At 37.5% G+C, this 23,992-nt stretch overlaps 2 protein-coding genes across 4 annotated transcripts in view; one reads left to right on the top strand and one right to left on the bottom strand.

Annotated features, from left to right (window-relative positions):
• Positions 1 to 3,498, top strand: part of LOC122658696 (RING-H2 finger protein ATL8-like) — a 41,706-nt gene extending 38,208 nt beyond the window's left edge. Inside the window, exon 4 of the mRNA XM_043853769.1 lies at positions 3,482 to 3,498. The gene's annotated coding sequence lies outside the window, so the exon portion shown is untranslated. The remainder of the gene's footprint in view (positions 1 to 3,481) is intronic.
• Positions 180 to 13,635, bottom strand: LOC122658693 (monosaccharide-sensing protein 2-like). 3 transcript variants are annotated; one of them, XM_043853758.1, is made up of 7 exons: positions 13,601 to 13,635; positions 12,901 to 13,283; positions 11,934 to 12,052; positions 11,050 to 11,616; positions 5,179 to 6,143; positions 4,131 to 4,318; positions 180 to 1,019 (listed from the first exon to the last, which is right to left on the bottom strand). In XM_043853758.1, the coding sequence occupies exons 3-7, from the start codon at positions 12,010 to 12,012 to the stop codon at positions 578 to 580; spliced, it is 2,241 nt and encodes a 746-aa protein (XP_043709693.1). In that variant the 5' UTR covers positions 12,013 to 12,052; positions 12,901 to 13,283; positions 13,601 to 13,635; the 3' UTR covers positions 180 to 577. The 3 variants fall into 3 exon arrangements, with proteins under 3 accessions (XP_043709693.1, XP_043709691.1, XP_043709694.1); XM_043853756.1 differs by lacking the exons at positions 12,901 to 13,283; positions 13,601 to 13,635 and adding an exon at positions 12,374 to 12,579; XM_043853759.1 differs by lacking the exons at positions 180 to 1,019; positions 12,901 to 13,283; positions 13,601 to 13,635 and adding exons at positions 3,359 to 4,058; positions 12,374 to 12,582 and having other exon boundaries at positions 4,100 to 4,318.
• Positions 13,636 to 23,992: the final 10,357 nt, after the last annotated feature.

Genomic DNA, 23,992 nt, shown 5'->3' with positions numbered 1-23,992 from the left:
AACTGCATTACATTCTTTAGAACAACCATTTCTAGTCTCTGAAGGGAAGTCAACTGATGATCAGCTTATGTTCACCTTGGACCAAAGCGATCTATCAGCTTTTAAGAATCAAAATGTTCTTCTTGCAACCATTCTTGACTTTTATTCTTAACGCTATAGTTCTCCAACCAACCTATCTGAAGAGCACAAATTTTGCACTCCAATATACATACATATACACCATCATGTAATGGACTCAAAGTCAAATATGCCTTCAAAACAAAAATAACAGATCACAAAAGGAGGAAAAATGTGATGCCGCTGAAAGAAATCAAGGTCTCTTTCTCTCAAAACTCCTCGAAGAGAAGGGAAGAACACAACCAAACTTTCAAAACACTAATTACTTCAATTACCCAACTCCATCCATTAGATGCTTACCTCTTCCTTTCCAAGTAATCACGACCACAACCAGCAGTCTTATCATTTTAAATCCATATGGCACATGCAATCTCCAGGTTGCATCAGTATAGCAACTTCAACCAGCTCAGAATGCCAAAAACTAGCACCAATTAAGCTTCCCAACCTCCTGATTATTAAACTACTCATTCTTGGCAGCAACCTGTTTTGCACCAACAGCAAAGAATTCTGTGATAACCTCAAGAGGCATGCCCTTGGTTTCTGGAACTTTCAAGAAGACGAATACCCATGAGATACAGCATACAGCAGCATAGATACCAAAGACACCTGCGAGCCCAATGGAGGTGAGCATGACTGGGAGTGTGTAGGTAACAATGATATCACATATCCAAAATGTAAGTGCACAGATGGCAATGCAGAGTCCACGGACTCGGGTGGGGAAGATCTCTGAGCAGAGGGTGTTGGGAATCGGACCAAATGCCATGACAAAGCAGCAGAAGTAGACAATAACACAGACAGTTGAAATTACAGCGTGGACGATGGTACCCAGGCTCACAAGATTACCAATGACAAGAATGATGAGTGACACTATCAAGACAGGAATCGTAGTCAGTAGCAGCGTCCTGCAATAAGGAGAAATTAGAGAACAAGATATTGAATGCACCCTTAAGCAGCATGTGATAACTTTTTTTTATCTATTTTTGGGTGGATTAAAAAAATAATAAAAATAAAACATGTGAAAGAGGTTCCTTGTTGAAAAGTACATGATGAGAAAATAAAATAATCCATATCCAATACCAACCTTGATAGTCTATATCATGCGCTTTAAATTTGTACTAAATGCTTTAAGATACCAATATATAAAGTAGCTAGTGAGACTTAACCCCCCCCCCCCCTAAAAAAATTGTGAGAAACATAACAAAACTATAGGAAAATGGACTCTGTCCAAGAGCATGGTTCTTGCACCCATATACAAAATGGGGAGAAAAGACCATCCTGCCCCCCCCCGCATGAAAGGCTGAAATCCCCCCTTGTTGATGCCTCTGCGCGTGCTCCCATTGGCCCCCGTGCTGGCACAGGAACCACGCTCCCGGAAAGAGAACGTGTTCCCAAAAAATATATTTCCACTACATATATTTGCTATTATAATATATTTAAAAAATAGTTCAAATGAAAAATTTTAAGAAATATGCTACCAAAATATAGATCAGACCTGTGTATATCCAGTGTAGATTGGTTCAATTCATTCCACTCTTCTATTCTTTTGTTCAATCTTTTTTTCCATCTGGGTTTCATGTCTTAGTTAATATATCTTTTTCTTTTTTTTGGGGGGGGGGGGAAGGGGGGAGGGAGGAATACATAGGAGAAAGGCGGGGTTATACAAAACCTCGAGCCCTAGGAAGAAGGGTCACGAGGCTGAAAAAGAGATACAGGTAGTCCCTGGAGACAACAATACGCATATTCGAGTCAACAAGAGATCTGTGGGGTAACATGTGAAGCCTGAAGCTAACATCAAAGAAGATGGCTTTCCAAATCATGTCAAGAGAGCGAGAGTTGGAAGTCCATCTTCGAAGATTCCACTTCATCCAGATGTGAGAGATAACGGCACCGAACACAAGCTTACCTGCAATATCACAAATAGTGCTATCGGAGAAGGACATATCCATCCACAGCCACTCCGTAGAGAAGGGTAAAGGTCTCCTACTATGGGGCCAACAAGAAGCCAAGGTTTTTTTCCAAACAGAAGAGGTAAAGGGGCAAGAGAAGAAAAGGTGATCGATGTACTCAATACCATTCCAACAAAGTATACAGGAGGGGGGAAACAGGAAACTGGCGGTGGAGGAGAAAAGATTGGGTGGGGAGGCATTGGTTAAAGACTCTCCAAATAGTGAAACTATGGTAGGGGATGTGACCTTTGAACCACACAAGGTTATGCCAAGGGACGGAGGGGGCGTGGAGTCTAATAGAATTCCAAGCAGATCACAAGCTTAGGGAGGGGAGCCATAGGATCATGTCAGATGAAGAGGATTGGGGGAAGGGAGGGGAGAGAGGCCCAGATCGAGAAGAGAGGGAGGGGACAAAGAACCATGGGAGATAATGGAGGCGACCTAGGCATGTTTAGGGATACCAGAAGAGTACACCGAACGGGCACCAACAATGGAAAAGAGGACTGTCACTGATTGAGCTAGAGGGAGGTAGATGTCCCATCAACGATCCTAGAGATGGTAGCTCTGAGGCTAGAGAATGGAGGAAGAGGATTTTGCGCTAGACCTAGGAGGAGTCAGCAAGATGGGGGGCTGTCCAAATGGAATCTTTTTTGAGAAGGTAGGAATAGATCCAATTGACCCACATGGGGTCATGCTTGGGAGAGATTTTCCAAAGCAACTTGAGTGTACCTGCAATATTGGAATCACAAATTCTATGCAAGCCTAGGCCACCCTCCATTTTAGGGAGGCAAGTAGCAGCCCAACTTAGGGGGTGGAGAAATTTGGAGGATTCTTTTCCTTTCCAGAGGAAGGCACAGAATAAGGATTCCATGGCTTTGATGGTGGATTTAGGAAGCCCATAGATGTCACACCAGCAGATATAAGAGGATTGGAGAACTGATCTAATCAACTCAACCCTCCCAAAATAGGAAAGGAGTTTTCCCTTCCAGATCTGGAGCCTTTTACGAATGAGGTCAAGCATAAGGGTACAATGATGACCAGTCAACCTAGTGGGGATCAAGGGAAGACCAAGGTACTTGACTGGGAGGGTACCAAGGGAGAAACTCGTTAGTTGATATATCTTTATGTTAACCATAATTATAAATGCCTAATGGCCGATGACTGGAAATTTCATGCATCAAAATTTTCACTAAAATACATAATTCCTGCAAGAACTGGTTTCACTCGTTACAGTTGGTCTATCTCAATGGGCAAACATCCAAATCTAAAAACATGTAAAAAGTAATGAAATTTAAAACCAAATAGTTAAAGAAGCAAGAAAATAAGATTATTACCACCAATCTCATTAAGACAAAATTGTAAAAGTTAAGGAGAGTGCTTTCCGACGCACATTGCTCATCACATGACACATGGCAGGGATCCCTTCCTTGCATCGGCCCCATGCAATATAGGGTTGCCCCACTGCATGTCACGGATCCTGGCTGTGTGTCATCTAGCACAGCATTGGCCTAGAATGAATATTTTGTTGTCATAAATGAAAGAGCATAATCAAAATCAGTTGCTGAAAAACAGAAAGAGTTATTCATTAATTACAAAAATGGAAAGTCATGCAACAAAGACCACTTACTGCACCAATAAAAGAAGAGACAGTGTTGCAAGTCAAAGGTATTGAAAGGTGAAAGGGAGGCATTTATATAAATCAATATATGAGTAGGAAAGAGGGTTTACAGTTTAATCAATCATATCTTGAGGAAATGGTTTTAATTATCATTGATCTTTTTTTTTCTTTTCTTTTCTTTTCTTTTTTTTTTGAAAAAGGAAAATTATTCTTCCTGGATTTTCAAATAATTGAACCATTCAATGATGAAAATTCAAACATTTTGGGAATTTAGAGCTCAGACGGTCAGACTGAAAGCATGGTTTACTTTGGATACTGGTTCCAGCACTCTGCCAATCAAAACTAGTATACTTTGAAGCACCCAAAAAGAATCCAACAATATCCTTTGTTCAGGAAGGAAATAGCAGCTCCTGTCACTTGGGGGCGGGAGGAGGGGAGGAGTGGTCTACCTTCTTCCAGTGATATCCATAAGCCTCATGGCAACAGCTATACATGGAAGCATCAAGAGGGTTGTGAAAGCACTAATTAGTAGAGATGCAGAGGTTGAACTGAGGCCCAAGTCTGAAAGTAGAACTTCAACACCAGCCTCCTCAAGAATCTGAGGGGTGTAGTACAGAACCCCATTTATGCCTGAAAACTGCATTGGCAAAATATTGGACATAAAACTCTTATCAGGAAAGCATAGCATAAGAATAAAATTTAGGCAATTGTCCTACCAACAAACAAAGAAAGAAGCCCCAACTTTCATACTTCCAAATCCATTTAAAGTGGGGAGAAAAATTTAAGATCACATGAAGTAATGAAAGGTAAGCATAAACGTTAGGTAGTAATGGAGCAGACCTTTCATACAGTAAGCCAAATTAAATGTGTACACCTACTTCAATTGTTAAACACCCAAAAAGGGAAAATTTTTTGGCAACAAATCAAAATCCTGGACTGTAATAGAAGACGAATATGATTTTTTTTAACACAAAAATTATAAGTGGAAGTATCGGCCAAATTGTCAAACATTCAAGGAAAAAAATAACAACGAAAAGAGAAATAAGTAAATTTGAAAGAGACTTCAAAAAAATTGACTACAAATATTAGAGATGACGCGCCTAACCAATACATTTTGCATACATCCTGAGATGGCAAGACATTTTTCTCAAAGGTGAACCCAATAGAATTTTGGCTTTCAATCTGTGCTGATGATATAAAAGTTATGTGCAGCAGTTGCCTAGCCACGATTCATCAAGGCAACAGGGGCAAAAATAGGGGAACGTATATCAAGTGATACTTTATCAGCCTCCACTCCTCAAACTTGAAAGTTAAAACCAATTCAAGTTTTAGGAATCGAAATAAGTACTTGCACAATGGGACAGAAAAAGTCCACACACAATCCACTGTGGAAGATTATATAAGTTAGAAATAGTCCAACTGATTCACCATACTTTTTTATGCAACACGAAAAGTCAAGTGGAAGAGTAGAGTACTACAGTAGAAACTGTTTCTTACCTGTTGAAGTATTTGAATCCCTACCCCAACAATTAATGCATGCTTGATTCCCGGCTCTAAAAGATCACCCCATCTTGGCCCTTTTGCAGCAGTTTCAGATGGGTGAACCATAGCTGGTCCAACTGGATGCTGCTCTATAAGCTCCTTGGAGTACAGAGCAGGCTGGCTTACTAGAGCAGCAGCCTGAATGAATTCACCACCTTCAGGAATATCGCCGCCAGGAAGTGAAACAAGAGAGCCACGCCGGGACCCAGGGACACCCTCCTGGTGTAAATAAATCCTCTTGAATCCCCCTTCCTTCTTTCCATCTTCACCTTCCCTCTCAGACCATTTCCATGCCAACTGCCAACCACCACCGATACCCATACTGCTGCCCGCCTCCCCAGCATTTCCTTGCATGAGACTGCTGTGGCGTCTCATGCTTAAACTGCTACCATGGGACGCAGGAGGTGGCACCAAGTCCTTACCTTCCATGCTTGTTGTCTGACGTGAGATCAACGGGGTCTGCAAATTGTCATCAGAATCATCACCACCAGCATCAGACGCATAGTCATCACCATCCCTATGCTGGCTCTCCTCATCCCACTGTTCATTTTTGTCTTGCTGCCCTGCCACACTCAACATACTACCAAAGTTTGGAAAGAGCATGCTTCGCATGCTTCCCATCTCAGGTAACTTCTCATGGACACTGCCAAAGAGAGTGACCAGAGGGTCCATAAGGGGTACACTCTGGTTCTCCATGCTCCCATGGCGGGACACAAGACCAAGAGTACTCTGCCGAGTCTGCCCAGTGACGGGTCTGGCAACCCAAGAAAGGCCTTCTTCCGGCCCATATAACTTGATCTGGTCCTTCTGAGCTGTTGGGTCATGTTCATCAGTTAGATCCTCGGCTGGGCCTATTATATACTCTTCTATTGAAGTTTCACCTCCAACTCCAAGGCCTTCAACCAGCAAAGCCATTTCACCTGTAGATCAAAGGGGCTTTAGTACCTTTCCATTATGCATCAGTCATAAAATTCTTAAAAAATAGAATGAAATAAAATTTTCAGAGAATCTATGAGTACATCAAGAAACAAGTAAACATACTTCTGGGATATGGGTGAAAAGATGGTCGATAAAACTTAAAATACCAAAAAAAAAAAAAAAAAAAAGACTGAATGTTGAAGGCAATATTCCAAGAAAAATGATTGATTTACTGTTTTGGTTCGGATATTCCAATTACAATTGGTTTCTATGTTGAGATATAGGTTTCTAAAAGAGGACCTATATAAAGAATTGCTTTTAATTTTTGCAAGTGGAATTTCTATCATAATTACATTACATCATATCATATAACATAGAAAGTCCATTTAAATTTTCAATACAGAATTATGGAACTATATTATGGATTAAAAATTGACATGAGCTGTTCTGAAAATAATATTTACCAACTAAATGTAACTTTGGATTGCATCCAGATAAAAAATTGAAGACAGCCATGTTCAAAACAGCAAAGGTTCTGTCTATTTACTCTTTCTATTGGCAGTGTATAAGAGATATATGATAAAAAGACTCAGAAGGAAGAGAAAAGGAATAAAATAAAATACAAATGGAAAAGGGAGGAAAGAAAAAGATTAAGAAAGCCTCAATAATCATTTAAGAAAGAAACAATGTGGTTTTACCTTAAAGCATTCTAAACTTCGACTAAAAGTGAAACAAAAAACCCGAGAACAAAAATAACAAGAGATAAAGTATGAAAGATGTCAGCATTATTATGGAGTTCTTTTTTTCTTTAGTTCAAGCTGGATCTTCTTTCTTTACTTATTTGTATAATCCAACTTGAGGGGGAGTGTTGGAATACGTACTCCGGAATACCGTGGGGGTATTCTGGTCTTTATGGAGTAATTTTATTCTTCTTATATTATTTGGTATTCCTAGTTATAATGGGAATTCCTAATAATATAAGAAGAATAAAATTACCCCAAAAAGACCAGAATAACCCCACGGTATTCCAGAGTACATATTCCAACACTCCCCCTCAAGCTGGATTATACAAATAAGTAAAGAAAGAAGATCCAGCTTGAACTAAAGAAAAAAAGAACTCCATAATAATGCTAACAGCTCTGATACCATGTTAGAAGCCACGAAATATAATGCTTGAGTGTCATAATCGATCACCCAGCCCCTTTATTTATAGTACACAGAATTACACCTTATTCCTAGTCTAATTAGGAATGAAACTTACTCTTAATCAAAGTAGGAATGACTCCTAATCAAAATAGGACTAACTTCCTTACCTATTCCTATTAGGAATTCCCATTATAACTAGGAATACCAATATAATATAAGAATAAAATTACCCCAAAAGACCAGAATACCCCCAAGGTATTCCGGAGTACATATTCCAACACTCCCCCTCAAGCTGGATTATACAAATAAGTAAAGAAAGAAGATCCAGCTTGAACTAAAGAAAAAAAGAACTCCATAATAATGCTAACAAAAGACATTCTTTCTCAATAGAATTTTGCAAGGCGGAAGGGGATATTGCCTGCCACTAATTTTAACTAAGAAACACTGACAATATTTTGCTCTCCATGCTACAAACTTTCCTCCTTGCCGCTTTCCAATATTTAAGCTCCCTTAACATTTAAACATGCAAAAATCTGTTCAAATTGGGTAATAAATACAATCTGGTAATGAATGCAGGGAGAAATGTAAAAAACTTCATGAAAAACTATTGCTTATTTGCAAGTTGGATATTTATCAACACCCCCCCCCCCCCCAAAACAAAAAAAAAAGATTGCAAGATTGACAAACAATTCACGAAAGCCAAAAAATGGGAAAAAGGGCAATCATAGTGGGGCAGAGGAAAGTGCCCTTTCATTTAGGAGAAGCTATACTTACTCCTTTCCTATCAATTAACTGCACTACTACTTCTGTCCAATCTTATCCTTGCTTTTCAGTAGTTCTAAGGCCAACGGAAGGAATCTGACTGATAATTGCTCAGCCTTAAGGTCCAGGAATTTCTTTGATATTGTTACAGATGGTGTTGAAGTACTGTTCATGTGACACTGTTCACATTAACAGTGATTTGGTTGCTATGTGTATCTTCTATTTTCCTAGTCCTAGTTGGAGTCCTAGTTTCTAATTATGTCAAGTCCTAATTCTACTGTGAGTTGTTAGTCTTAGTTTCAGTTTGAGTTGTTAATTCTAGTTCTTTTCCTATTGTAACTTGGAATCCTATCATGATTAGGAATTCCTAATCTGATTAGGAGTTCCCCTTTCTATTGTAATTTGAGATTATAAATACAAGCATTATGAGGGAGACTGATAAGTTTAACAGTTCTCTCCTCTTCCTCATCTTTTCTTCTCTCTCAAGTTACTGGTTACAAGTCCTAGGTTTTCTACATGGTATCAGAGCTCATGGTTTGAAGTTACCCTAGGTTATTATCGTCTTGCCGGTTTGAGAGTCGTGTAAGGTCTCTGGTGTGGTGAGCAGCCACCGTCACCGCTGCTGCATGTTTATAGATATTCAGTTTTTTGTTTGATTTTTGTTGCTATGCCTATCGATTAAAAGTTCGAAGCCTTGTTTATGTGTCGGTTTCTTGCCGCTGTTCCTTTTTGAGGACTGGTTCAAAGGTGGAAGAAGAAGGACATCCACCTGCAATTTTCTGCTGGCTGTGTCCTTTGTCTGGGGATGGGGCTGCTATTACTGCCCTTTTATTTTTGTTATCATGGAGTGATTCTGTTGGAGAAGATGACTGCTGTTGTGTGAATCGAACCAACATCTGAAGAACCTCTGTTCGTTGAAAGTGCTGTCCTCTTTAGAAGAAAAAGGTCCTGCTGATTTACATATTGATTTCCTGCTGGGCTGGTTGCGGTGTTTGGTGCTCTGGTTGTATGGTGTTTGCAGCAGCTGTGGTTTTCTTCTTCCCTTTGGACTACTACTCTTCCCTACTTTACCGTACCGTCGGTTCGAAGACGAAGGTTTCTCGGTTCGACTAGGTCCTCTCCTCCTGAGAAGCTAGTGAACAGAGAAGAAGGTGTTCTTTTCCTATTGTAACTTGGAATCCTATCATGATTAGGAATTCCTAATCTGATTAGGAGTTCCCCTTTCTATTGTAATTTGAGATTATAAATACAAACATTATGAGGGAGACTGATAAGTTTAACAGTTCTCTCCTCTTCCTCATCTTTTCTTCTCTCTCAAGTTACTGGTTACAGGTCTTAGGTTTTCTACAGATGGCTTTCTAACTCTAAAGTTTCAATTGATGGTATTCTTTAGCATTCTTGAGGGCCTTGGTATATCGTGCTTCAGTGTTTTTTAGGAACTTTATATGCTTTTGTTTGACTTCAAAGTTTTGTAAATCACTTCACTAAACAGCCTCCCTAATGTGAGACCATCCTAATTAAAGTTATACTCGAGTAAGTGATGGGTCCACTAATGTATTTATTCCATTCCAACTTTAATCAAGGGTAATGCAATTGAATTTTCTCATCCCAATGAATCTTTTCACACTCACTATAGGTGATATAATCTTGTAAGGATTTTGCTGATATAAATATTTGCTATGCATCCAAGACGAGGATTATTCTATTGAATGACAATCCCCCAAGATATTGAAAACATTAATACCTTCGAAGTTCTTAGTTGCAAAAAAAAAAAACAAGTGAGTTGCTAGTTTCCAACAGTCTCCTACTTCTCTTTTAGAATACTCGACCAAAATCAATAGCTCAATAAAAGCTCAATATCAGCATAAAGTTAAAAAAATTTCATTCATAGATTTCCCATTTCTAATACATATAGTAGATTAAAGGAAAATGTACATGAATGTACTAGTTAGTATTGCACTTCATAGGAGCAATAAGGGACCCCCAAATCCCTTAAGTACAACAACAACAACATAACCTTATCTCAACTAAATGGGGTCACCGACATGGATCTTTGCTCTCCAATCAGCTTTATTCGAAATCATACATGATAAAAAAATACTCCAAAGCAGGTTAAAGGGATACATGGAAACATTGGCTACAAAGAACTCCAAAGCTGTAGCACCAAACCTTAAATCAGAGAGGGATACACCTCCAATACATCTTCCAAAAAATAAAACGGGAAAATAAGAAAATTCAATCACTCTAAGCCTTAGAAATTTCAGAAGTTAAAATAATTATGCAATGAGGGAGAAATTGAACCTTTAATGCCATCGCATCCTTGGAATGATAGCAATTAAAAGGGTGTTTTAGGTGCAAACAATAAACCCATGATACAACCTACAGTATATCATTACTAGACTTTTCTGGGTAAGGTCTAGTCCACCCACCCCAAGGTCGGATGTATCCTCTTTTTATTATTTAACAACATTTGCTAGGGCTGCCTTGGGTCATGAACTCCCCAGGTTCCCAAAAAAAAATAGTACACCATTACTACTAGCAATGATTTCTAAGAACATACAGATTTTGCATGATTTGATTTAAATAGCCCTTCCTACTTCCTAGTGCATCAAGGTTTTTAGAACCGGAAAGAAGCAGGAAAGAGGAAAAAGCATTTGAGCAATAGCTCGTAGTCATTCTGTGTTGTCTTCTTCTTCTTCTTCCTTTTTGTTTTTAATGCCTAAACTATGTCTATGAAATTTGGATGCTGCTCTTATATGCAATCCTACTCACATGCTCTCTCTATATAGTGTCAAAAACCACATGATCACATTAATTCACACAACTATATATACATACAACATTGAAACTACTATAATTATTGTTTTCCCTTGGTTGACAGATAGGTGCAAATAATTTAAAATGTTAGCTTAAATCATCCATGCCAAAATGCAAAGAGAATAAGTTCTACAGCGGAATACAGGGAATAGTTGACTAATTAGAAACAGCTCTTAAACAAACCTGAGACATCTTCCCACCCACGTAACCTCTGCAATACGCGTTTAGCTTCAACCATCCGCCCTTTACTCACAAGCCAACGTGGAGATTCAGGCAAAAAAAATACTGTCAAAGCAAAATAAGCAAGAGAAGGAATAGAAAGAACCCCAAGCATCAACCTCCAGCTTGGTGAGTCCATCAGTGACATCCCAAAAACCATACAATATGACAGAAACATTCCACCAGAACCAGTGAACTGTGGAAGCGTGTTTAATAATCCCCTTATTTCAGGCGGGGCTGTCTCAGATATATAGATAGGAACAAGAGTGACCGCCAGACCAATTCCAAATCCATCCAAAAGTCTTGCCAAGAGAAGGATATAAACATTTGGAGACCATAACATTACCAGACCACTAACAAAATAGAGAACTGATGACATTATCAGCATTGGACGCCGACCAAACATATCTGAGACGACTCCAGAGAATGTTGTAATAACTACAGCACCAATTAGTGACATAGCCACAATAAGCCCTTCCAATGTTGTGTCACTTTCCAAATCAAATTCTTCCTTTATGTAAAGAATAGCCCCTGCAGAAATCAAAATTAATTCTCAATTTAGTGTCTAACTTCAACTTGACTATCTTCTTCCCTAAAGAGAAGGATAATCATGGAAGAAAGTAAGAATCAGGAAGGAAACAGAAAAACTTCCATGGCCAAACCAGAAAGCACATTCAACGAGAATGAAGAGAGAGTGTACAAAAAACTCCATCCCCCCCCCCCCCCGCCCCCTTTCAATGTACTAAACCAGCCACTACAGTCTCACGGTTTCCCTATCCTAACAGCTTTAGAAATTTAAAAGATCACTAAACCGTTACTTTCAGAACAAAGAAGTGACAGATGTTCACCAGCAATTGTTGCATTATCCCATCCCTGTAACATATTCCCCATCGTAGCAGCTATGGCTACAAGCACAGCACCCCTCATCTTTCCTGCAGTTTATTGCTCCTAACCGCTACAGAATGACCTGCAAGAGAGAAATACAGATCAGCAATGATTTAGTGTAATTCAACCATATTGGACACTTATAACAACATCTATCAATAAATGGATTCTCATTATCTGGGCACAGTTGCGACAACTTCACTGTGGGATCAGCACAAGCATGCCCACCAGTCCCAGAAAAAGAAATGAAACAAACTAAATTGATTAAAAAGACAATGGAAAGAGATAAAGTAATCACCAAAACTAAAATCTATATTGGACAGGGAACCACGAATCAGAAACTAATCAGTGCATTATAACTGATCATAAATGTCCACCGAACACAACAGAACTTGTCGATCACCTTTTGAGAAGAAAAGCGAGTCCCAACCGCTTCAGTGACTGCGAATCCGAATATCAGACAAGGAAAAATCCATATAAAGTAGTATCACGTTGGTGCCTATGAAACCGTTGCGACGGTGAACCCGGGATTCGATACAACAAGCTGCCTCTTTGACGGGATCCACATATCAGACAAAACTCTACTGAAAAACAATTCTATCTAGGCAAGCGAAACAGTATAAGTTGGAAAACCAAAGATAAGTTTTCCCAACACCTGCATCTCTCACGTCAGCCTCCGGCCCTCCACAGATCATCGATATCAGTCACGGAGTGTAGCTAAAGCTCAACTGCGAAGCGAACCACCAAAAATCAATCACCAGACACACTTGAGGTGCACCGAAGTCGAGAAACTTTGAATTCAGGGTTGTCGGGAGTTCGATAATTCCTCACGCTCGACAACACAGAAATACGAACTCTATCGAACTCTATGTTCAAGAAAATTCCAGAATTTTCAACTCGAAACAAGTACAGAGTTATAGGAAGCCTTACAATGGTGAAATTTTCCAGCTCTATACTGGAAACCGATCGAAATCTTTAGAATCTCCAATTCTATTCTCAAAGCTGCAAAAGATAACTGGATTTCCTCTTCCTTATTAAGACGACGACGAATCCTCAATCTCCAGTCTCCGAACCTCCACAGGCCACACTTCCAAGAACACTGCCACAACTAAGAAGTTTCTCAATTGAAACAGTTACAGATCTCCTTTGTAGAAATGATTCGACAAGGTTAACTCTTAATAAACTTGGTCTCACTACCGGTCCAAACCTGTCGAGAACCTCCCGAAATTCCAAGCTGTAAATACTCAATGCACTGTAATTTTTCCAGAATCTTTAGATTTACATCGATCGTAACAGATAAAACCTTTCCTTTTCTACAAGGAAGAAAAAACAGACCAAAGATCGTTAATTGCTAATTCTTTTTTCTACTACTTTGAATTGTTAAAACACAGATTACCGAATCACGAAACCTACAGTTATTACCGTATAATAATAGTAATAATAAGAATGATTAGCACCATTAAATTTCGATAAAGTTTCAAATTCGAATAGTTAAAACAAAACAAGAAAATTGAAGTTAAAGATTTTTGAGTTTCTACAGTGAAATTTCTTCAAAAAGACAGAAAACACCATTTCTGGTTTTGGTGAATCTGTGAATCTATCTGTCAATGGATGTAACGCATCGACTTACCAGTTTCAATCCAAGACCAGAAGCTACGGACGAAGAACGTGCCTTCAGTGATCTTTTCCACTGCCACACTTTTTATAGGAACCATATATTTGAATATCTGGGAGCACAGAGAGACTGAGAGAGACGACACAGGGTTCAAATTCACTCATTAAAGAGCTTTTGGATTTGGAGAGCTTTCAATGGGGGCGGGGGGGGGGGGGGTGGGAATGGTTGATCCAGAGTTCCAGACTCCCCCAAAGCTTTTTTGTAATTACGAACATGCCCTTCGCTTATTTGTTTTTGGACAAAAAGGGTACAAAAATGTCCGTCAAAAGTGGCACAGAAAGTTTATTATAAATACAAGCATAGGGAATTTTTATCGTCTCCTGTTACAGCACCGTGCTGTAACACATCGTGTGGCGGCTGCAGAGGTCATGTGTATCATGTGGGACCCATTGTGCCATATGACTTCTGTAGTATCGCACGATACGTTACTACACCGTGTTGTAATAGGAGAAGATAACGATTCGGCTTTGATTTGGTTCCGTTTATACGTTGGGTTAGTGAATTAGGATAAGTGGGTCCCACTTAATTTCCAGATTCCCCCAAAGGTTTTTTATAATTACAAATATGCCTTTCGCTTATTTGTTTTTGGACAAAAAGGGTACAAAAATGTCCGTCAAAAGTGGCACAGAAAGTTGATTACAAATACAAGCATAGGGAATTTTTATCGTCTCCTGTTACAGCACCGTGCTGTAACACATCGTGTGGCGGCTGCAGAGGTCATGTGTATCATGTGGGACCCATTGTGCCATATGACTTCTGTAGTATCGCACGATACGTTACTGCACCGTGTTGTAATAGGAGAAGATAACGATTCGGCTTTGATTTGGTTCCGCTTATACAGACGTTGGGTTAGTGAATTAGGATAAGTGGGTCCCACTTAATTAAGATGGGCTAAATAGTGCCCACTGGAATGTTAACAAAATTTCTTATGCAGTCACTGTTTAATCAACACGTGGAATTGTCTTAACATATTACGTAGCGCTCATATATTGTGTGATTGTAGGTTGAACTTGAAGGCGAAGTGTGAACTACCACCTTCCCATCTCCAACTACAAGTCCTCTTTAATTAGTCTCCAACACCAACTCAATTACCACATGCAGATGCAGATGCAGCTCAACCATGGGTCTCCATCTCCTCTATGACTTTTTTTTTTTTCACAATTTGTGTGTTCTATTCCGAACTCCTATAAGATCCAAATAATGTGAATTAACTGAATGGAGGACAAAAGAGCACATGCATCATTCATTGATTATTCTTTTTTTGGTAAGTATTCATTGATTATTCTTATATAATTGTATTTGATGAGTATAGCTGGATTCCGCTCCTATGGAGCGTGGGATGCAATACAAATCTTGTAGTGCGGTACCAAAGCTTACCATGTGGATGAGCTCCTATTTAAATGGCACGGATCATTAAAATAAATAGAAATAAACTTAACAGATACGGACCGATCTAAATCAGTATTGACAGAGACCGATATCAACATTGATACCCATTACTAAAATCCTGCAACCAACTACAGCTCAAAAAATAAATGGAATGCCTCAGAATTGTTTCACCCCCACCCTTTCCTCTTCTTTATTTCATTTTTATTATTTCAATTTTTAGATATGTGGAACCTTAATTTTTTTTTAAATGAGAAATTATTAGTAAGTGAGGTCTTTTTTGTTTGTTTCTTTGGTGACAAAGCCTAATTCTTGTTTTTTTTTTCTTCACAAAGGAACAAGGGACCATGCAAATTCAACTTAAGGCCAAAACTGCAACCATAAATAATATATATTCTATTACACCAAACAACAATAATAATTTCAACTTTCATGACAAGTTTTTGTGATCCGTTGGTGAGTGTTCCTTAAATAGAGTTTTCGGTGTTTTTGTTTTACATTTTCCTTAATAAAGAGTAAAGCCAATATCACACAGTATTAAATTTGAATTATTTTCTATTAGGTTTTGGCTTTCCTTTGATATTCTTTGTTTCATTTCTTGCAACCTTAAATTAGTTTATTTTACCCACAAAAAAAAAAACCTTTCAATTAGTTTAAGGATGTCAAGATCCAATCCCTTTCTTAATATACATGGATGGGTCACTAGGTAATCTTTTGTATGCTTACAATCTTCTTCATTTGCGACAATCTAATTAAAGAATCGATCTATTCTTTCAATTGAGATTAACTATTAATTAAGCTTCTCTTATTAGATTAATTATTGCAAATTTATAATCTCACTACTTGTGTTTTTTAAGCATGCTATGATTCAAATAATGACATGCCATTCACCTAGAATGAAAGGCTGGGAAGGATTGTATATCTCAATTTGGAGTGACCTTATATGAAAACAACAAAAAACAGTACCAGTTGCCAAATAAGACATAATACATATATATATATATATATATAGAGAGAGAGAGAGGGGATTTAGTAATTGGTATTGGGATTCCTATTGGTCCGTGCTGATACTTGGTACAGGTCAGCTGTATTTGAATCGATTTTAGATAATAAAAAAAAAAGTCTTTTACTTAAAATCTTCACATTTTAGTTGATTCACCAATATCATGTGGATATACTGTCACACCCCCATTTCGACAAAGGATATAATATAATATAAGGGGTGACTAGGACGATGCGTGTCATCCCATTAAGCTACCAAGATCACTGACACAGTATCCCAACGCACAATCATAATCAATATTAAAGTCATATAATATCGAAGTGCGGAAAGGGAATATTACATTCCAAAAGATCAATAGTTTTACGGAAGCGTATAAAATCAAATAGTTACAAGATGTTCAAAGGCTAAATGATAAATACTGTAATTAATATATTTCCCAAGACCATCTAATAACTATCAACAAGGGCATAACAGTAAATATTTATACATGGGTTTTAAACCCTAAAATAACAAAAGGGGAACAAGTCTCAAGTATCCTCACGCCGTAGGCGCAATCGTCACAAGGACACCCGTCGTCATGTTCCTCAAACACAGCTTCCGGCTCCTCCGTACCTGCACCATAATCTAAAAAATGTGTACACGAGAGGGTTAGTTCCACTGAGCCAGTGAGGGGATGGGGATGCACAACACACAGATCACATATTCCAATGATGCATGCATATGTTAAATAAATTTTTCACCTATCATCACAACTAAGTCAAAGGTATATGCTACTGTGACAACTCGGGTAACACTGTGGGTCACTGCTATCATCATCACAATGAAACCTCAATTGTCACATGAGGGCCTACACCGGACAATGCTACCAAAACATCCCAGTGGCAAGCGCCTTGATAACCATCACTACCATGACTAACTCTCTCTCACACCACAGAATCCGGGCTTTGGTTATCCAATACCTAAACCCCTGTTGGTAAGAGTCGTAGCATAAAAGTATAAAAGTCCTAACCGCAGATATACTACATGCAAGTCCTATCGTCCCGAGAGGTATTCCGGACACATCAACTTTTCATCTGGTTTAGCACCCGGGTACCAGCACAGCACGGCGCATAAAGTTCAATATGACATTCAATCAAAGGTATTATATATGTATTCCGGGGTTCCGGCACCGGCATTCACCAACACCGTAATCCAATAAAGAATGAAAAGCAACCACAACATCATCATATCAATCATTTAATAAAGTATGCAAAATGCAAAATCATGCTTAATAAAATATACTAATAGCATGGTACATATGAAATTAATAATAATAGCAAGCCCAAACAAACCAAACTCACTCACCCTAGGTGTTATATCCCGAAATTATGAGATGTCGTCGCGGTTAAGTAGCACGTTACAAAATGGGAGATTAAACCTAGTGAAAGAGTGAGAATAGGGTTAATTATGTCAAAGAGGAGAGTTCCCAAAAGGTCCCCCCACAAATTACCTAAGTTGTAGATTTTAAAGGTAGGGTGATTTTATGGGTGGTTTCATGCCCGAACCTAAAACCACATTTAAATCCAACCTTAATAGGGCTTAGGAAGGATTCTACTAGGTGCGGTTTTATGGATGGTTTCACCTCAGATATGAAACCGCACCTAAAATCAACTTTAACCGAACGCTTCTTAAGAGGATGGTCTTAGGGTGGTTGCAGGGGCGGTTTCTCGTAGGTCTTAAAACCGCAGGTAAAATCACATGTCTCCAAACCCCAAAATCAAAAGATTCTTCACCAAGGCTTCCATTTTCAAGTAGATTGGAGGAAAGGAAACACCAAGAGATATTCCTCCTTGGCACATTAGGGTCCTAAGACCTCATTAGGCCTATGCATCCCAATGATTCAACAAAGGGAAGCAAAAAGAGCTTCATTTAAGGCATAATAGGGTAGAAACCCTAGGTCTTTCCATTGGGATGGAATTGGGAGCTTTAAGGTTAGCCAAAGGAGTAAGATAGCTCTACTATGATCATGGCCATGAGTTCACATCGATCCTTAGGTCTCAAAATAAGCCTTAGATCGATTCTCTCCCATCTCCCAACCCCAAAATCCAAAATAAAAAAGGAAGAAGGCCTTAAAGGCTTACCTTCCTCACGGAATTGGTACCCACGTTGAGGCTCCAAGAAGCAAGATCCTCAAGCCTCCTATCAAGCTCATCCACACATCTTCTTCCTTCTCTTCTTCCTCCACGTTTTAGGCTTGGTGGAGAAGTAATGAGAAATAAAAACCATTTAGTCTATTTAAGGTAAGTGATGCTTTAGAGTCCATTTGGTTGAGTACTAATAGAATAAAACTCATTTTTTATTCAACAAGTCAAATGGATCAAGTAGGTTGAATAGGTCAATCCAAGTTAAATGGGTCATTAAGCCAAATAGGTACTTTAAGTTAAATGGGTCACCCATTAGTTCTAAATAGGAAAGAAGTCTATTAAAGGGGTCTATTAAAGGGTGGGATCCACGTAATAATGGAACACAAGTTCCTCACACGTTTCTCGAGGTAAGTGAGACCCACAAATAAAATATTTTCAACTCAACTAAAATAGTTCGGGCTGTCCAAATCTCAACCCGTACTTCGAGGACACCAAAGAAATGGGTAAATAAATAAGTCAAAGGCTAGAACTTACTTCTCTATTGCCATGGTGCGTCACCCATGACCCCGAATAGTTTCCTCCATAGGCAAACCTGTATCATGGTCAATAATTTTGTAGGTGGGTTTGACCATCATCAAGAACAGATCACCAGCATACATGACAGCGGTATCTACACGTCATGAGGGAGAAATAATAATTAATTATAATCCGGGGTGCAGGTATAACATATACTGATACGAACAATATAATACCAATACCTAAATCCTGGAGAGAGAGAGAAATAAATAGAATTGATTGAATGACACCTCAATAGTGTATTTAGAACATGTAATCTTCTTTTGATAGCCCTTTTGTATTATTAAACAAATAAGTGTTTGAATGACATTTTCATAGGTGTATTTAGATCTTGACACATTCTTTTAGTTGTCATTTGTCTTATTCGCAAACATTCTTATAGATAGATGGTATACATGGATTTTTCAAAATAATTTGAAAACAACATCATTGTCATTATCAAAAGGTTTAATTGTCATACACATTTTTTTAGAATACATTTGAAATGATATTGTTATTTTCTTTTCTTTTCTTTTCTTTTTTTGATAAAAAGATATTAGTATTCTCATTGGAAAAAAAATTTGTGCATTTTACTAAAAAGGTAAAAAAAAATAAGATTACAAATTATTAGACATTTTGAAGAGGTGTCAGTAAGGAAATACCTTTAATTTTTTTTAAGTAAAAGATAAAAATTCATTTTCAAAACAATTTGAAAGTTACTTATCATCGTGCCATTCTTAAAATCGATCATTGTCTCACACATTTTTTGAGTGTATAAATGAAATAATAGGATTTTACCCGCATTGAGAAAAAACAATGCAAATAACAACTTGATAAATATTTCAACAAATTTCAATGAAGCCTACAAAAAGATACAACACATTATACTCTTAGTACATTATTGTTTAAGGGAAAAAGGTTTCTTCACGCCGGATGTTGATTTCCACATCGACATGCCCTATATTTTTTACCATTGAATATTCAAAGCATGTTGTGGATTGGTCATATGTTAAATTTCATACCAAAAGTTAATATACACTCTAATATGCATGCATAACCGCCCATATATGGCCATGCACTCCTACTTGTAGTCCTATGCCCACACGTGTTATTCTTATATATTTCAACTTTTGATTTTACCCCTTGGCAAAATCAAATTGATATGACAATTAACATTTAAGTAGCGAGTATTGAAGTCCACTAGTCCACTAATTTTAAGCCTCATTCCAACTACCCACATGATAGTTATAGATGGTCATGCAACAAGTGTGGTGTTCTACTCTCCCTTTGTTTAAAAAGAATTATTATATATATCAAAACATATCTAAGATCAATTCTATATTTTTTTTAATGAGATTGATATAGAAGCACAATTTTCATTAAAAATAGCTCATAAAAATAATATGTATATTGTTTATTTTTTATTTTTATGTCTAAATTTTTTTGGTTGAGAGATAATCTACTTTTGGGTAATACACGACAACCACAAAATAAGGTGTTTAAGCTATAGTATTGAGAGGATAAACTAAAGTATGTTTTTATTTGGAAATGAAAGACTAATAAACAAAACATATTCCTTGTTGACGATATTGGATGAGTTGTTTGTTTATAATTTTATCATGTATTTTCTAGAATGATACATTTTTATCTATTAAACTCTCAGATAAATGTAACATAAATAAAAATATTTATAAATTAAAAATAAATTTAATATTATCAGTCAAGTAATACTATATCATCGAGATGATTAAAGAAATTATAAAAATGGCAAGTGTTGCAAGTTTTTATAAAAATAAGAGTTTCCAATTGAATGGAGGGCCCTCTTATTGTCAACAATTATAAATCAATAACTCAAAAAAAAAAATGTAATAATGTTTCATATAGCGGATTTGATTACTCAAGGTTTTTTTTTTACTTATCTTGTATTTATCTTTTCATTGATAATACTATATTACAAATATTAGAATATGTTTTACAAACATAAGGAAACCCCAGAGTATAAAGGTGAACATACCATTTGTATGATTATTTTAGAAGCAAAATTGTTTTTGTCTTTCATGTATTTTACATCACATTTAATAATTCTTTTATATATATATAATAATAATAAACCATTTCTTCTTTTGATATTTAATTATGGTACTTCACAAGCCTACCAAAAGTTAGTTATAACAAATATTATGTAATATTTGAAAATAAAATATTCTTTCATTATGATCATGAAGTAATAGCTTTCAACTACCCTCCCCCCCCCGCAGTTAATTAGATCTTAAATAGCCTTTTTAGAGATTAAAAAAAGGGATTGTCTGATTGATACCTCTTTAGATGTATTTAGAACATGTAACCTTCTTTTAGTTTCCTTTTGTCCAGTTCCCAAAAGTTCTTTAAGTCGCAGGTAAAATGGGGTTTTCGAATAATTGAAAGAGCAAAAAAATAAGGTTACAAGACACCTTAAGAGGTGTCAATAAGAAAATTCCTTAAAAAAACTCTCCTTTAATGATTTCATCAAGATAGATTTATATAAGCATGTTTCTAAAAGTATATTTATGTCCATTACATAAGATATAAGGGCAAGAGATCACTGCTAGATCGTGTAAACCTTGTACCAGTGTAGGGGTCAATAAGAGTACGCACAAGAGCATCAACACAGGTGAGATTTTTTATTTCAGAAAGAGTTGGGCAGTAATTTCATGCCCTTTTGTGTCTAGGCCCAGGAACCATGCGATCAAGCAACATTTGTAAAAGGCAAAAGAGAAAGGACCAAAAACTAGAGAAAAGAAAGAAAAATAGCTAACAAGAATAAGAGCATTTAATTCTCAAAAGAGGAGAAAAGGAAATAGATAGACATACTGTTACAACTTGGCTTTTTCGACCCGAACCCTAACCCGAATCCGATGGTAGGTCTAGAATCCGAAGTGACAATCTTGTATACATTTTGGAGTATTGCTTTGATGTTCGAAAGAGTAGAAGATGAAGAAGGAATCTTGGTGGTAACCTGTCGTCTACCGACAAAATGACGCGTACCTCCCCCATGTAATTTCAAAATTTACAATCTAATGTATAAATCATGGAAAGCGATCCTAACCATGTTTTGGGTATTGGGGCATGAAAACATCGTTGGAAATGTGTTAATACGTGAAACCACCAAAGCTTGAGGTGTTCCGACACTTGGACCACATATAAAACACTCTGGTGGATCCCTCTGGTCAACCACTTATATCAACCAAAGTACTGTTACTGAAGATTCTTGTCTCGGGAGTGCGGGACCCGGTGCCTTGAGTCGGGGATTTTGCCGTCGCGTCCCATTTAGCTTGTTAAAATGTTTCTCCAACAACGTTGGTACGTGGGACCCGTTTAATAAACCTTCGTACACAAATGCGATTAAATAATCATTTTTAATTAAATAGAGATAAGATTTAGGAGACCGACTAATACACTTATACAAAAATAGAACCTCTCCCACTATTTCACTTCTCTACAGCCCTATACGATAGAAGCAAAGAGAAGAAAAGAGAAACAAAGAAGAGGAAGAAGAAGAGAAGAAGAGGGGGAAGAACTTGGTATTCTCTTTTCAGATTTAGAGGTAAGAGTCTCTATCTCTCTCTTCCATCTTGCTGTATAGCCTATAGCTGAATTGCTGAACATATTCTCTTACTTAATTGCTTTGTCTAAGCTTAATAGGATCAAGCTTGAAATCAGTCCTCCCTTTCCCTAAGTTCCTAATTGAAATTCAACTAATCAACTCTTTCTAAAGCTTAAGACTTAACTGTTTTCAAGATGCAAAATTCATATGAACTACTACCCAGTAGTAATCCTTGATAATCTCTTAGAAATCTATGGAATTAGAGCTAAAACACCTCATACATGTTTGATTCAAAGCTTCTAACTTATGCTTGATTCCATTTTAGAATTTTTCTCAATTATTCTTTGATCTACATTGTAGGATTTATTCTTAAAGTCAAACCCAGGCATACATGGCTAAATCCTTATGGTTGGAATCAAAATCCATTGCATACACCCAACCTCAACTCAATTTAACAAATTACCCATTTCCCAAACCTATACTTAGGTTCAATTTGAATAATCTTTGACCTAGACACCATCCCTGTTTTCAATTGGATAAATCCAAGCCAAAACTCCCTTCTAAAATCCTATTTTTCTTTTAAATTTCGTTTGTTGTTTATCTATGGTGGAAGTCACTGGTCAACCAAAGACATAGATCAGAGTTACTGAAATGTGTTTCTTAACTTCAGATCTATTCCGAATCGATCTTAACTTATCTTGAAATCTCAGTATCATTAGAATATCACTTAGCATGCATGTTTAGTTAATAATTTTTAGAAAACTAACTCTCGAATCGATTTTCCCTTGCTATTTGTCTCTGGTGGAAGTTACTGGTCAGTCAGAGACACAGACCGGTGTTTGTTGTCAGGTGTTTTCTTAACTCCCAACCTATTCCAAATTAACCTTAACCTATCTTGGGATTTTAGTAATATTAGAATATCATCTAACATGTATGTTTGGTTGATAAATATTAGAACCTAACTTTTAGGTCAATTTTTGTTTACTGTTTGTCTCTGGTTGGAAGTTACTGGTCAACCATAGACACAGACCAGTGTTGCTGTCAGGTGTTTTCTTGACTCCAAACCTATTTTAACTTAATCCTAACCTATCCTAAGACTCCAGTAACATTAGGACACCACCTAACATATATGTTTGATTGATAAATAATAGGATATAACTTTTGGGTCATCGAGCATATCGACAATCGATGTGAGAATCAATCCGACTACACAAACTCAACCATAGCAAGGTGAGTGGGGATAGGCCTTGATATTATTTTGGCGTGTTTATCATTTTAGATTAATTATCAGGAACCGTGCATTTGTGTGAAATTATTCTTGTTAGAATTTGTCTTTTGTGATTATGAATTTGTGGAATTATGATGAAATGTGGAATATGTTTAAAGGAGTGAATTGTATGTTAGAATAGATGTCGTAGACGGCTTGAAAACGAGAGGTATGGTGTATCGTAGTACGGGATGCGGGAGCACTGTACACCTCGTACTATGTCATTTAGTCTGCATATGGCTAGGGACGTCATTCCTTAGTACTACAATTCTTACCAACAGGGGTTCAAGTATTGGGTGATCATAGCTCCCTGTTGCTGAGGAGTGTGTGGAACACCGGGGTGGGGTCCAGGCTATGATTATCGGGGTCTACCCATGGGAGGATCTGGGGATTACTACTGGTGTGGGCTCCATGCAACAATTGAGGTTAC

This window comes from Telopea speciosissima, chromosome 4, assembly GCF_018873765.1.
Source record: "Telopea speciosissima isolate NSW1024214 ecotype Mountain lineage chromosome 4, Tspe_v1, whole genome shotgun sequence".
In the NCBI taxonomy this organism is placed as follows: Eukaryota; Viridiplantae; Streptophyta; class Magnoliopsida; order Proteales; family Proteaceae; genus Telopea; species Telopea speciosissima.
Note: the sequence above shows the minus strand (reverse complement) of the source record. Positions and strands in the feature narration are given on the sequence as shown.

Excerpts from the sequence above, each read along its gene's own strand:
- LOC122658693 (XM_043853758.1), bottom strand. The coding sequence starts at position 12,012 with ATGAGGGGTGCTGTGCTTGTAGCCATAGCTGCTACGATGGGGAATATG. Across the intron at positions 4,319-5,178 it reads GGATTCAAATACTTCAACAG|TTTTCAGGCATAAATGGGGT; the intron begins GTAAGAAACAGT and ends TTGCCAATGCAG. Across the intron at positions 1,020-4,130 it reads ATGGATATCACTGGAAGAAG|GACGCTGCTACTGACTACGA; the intron begins GTAGACCACTCC and ends TCCTTATTGCAG.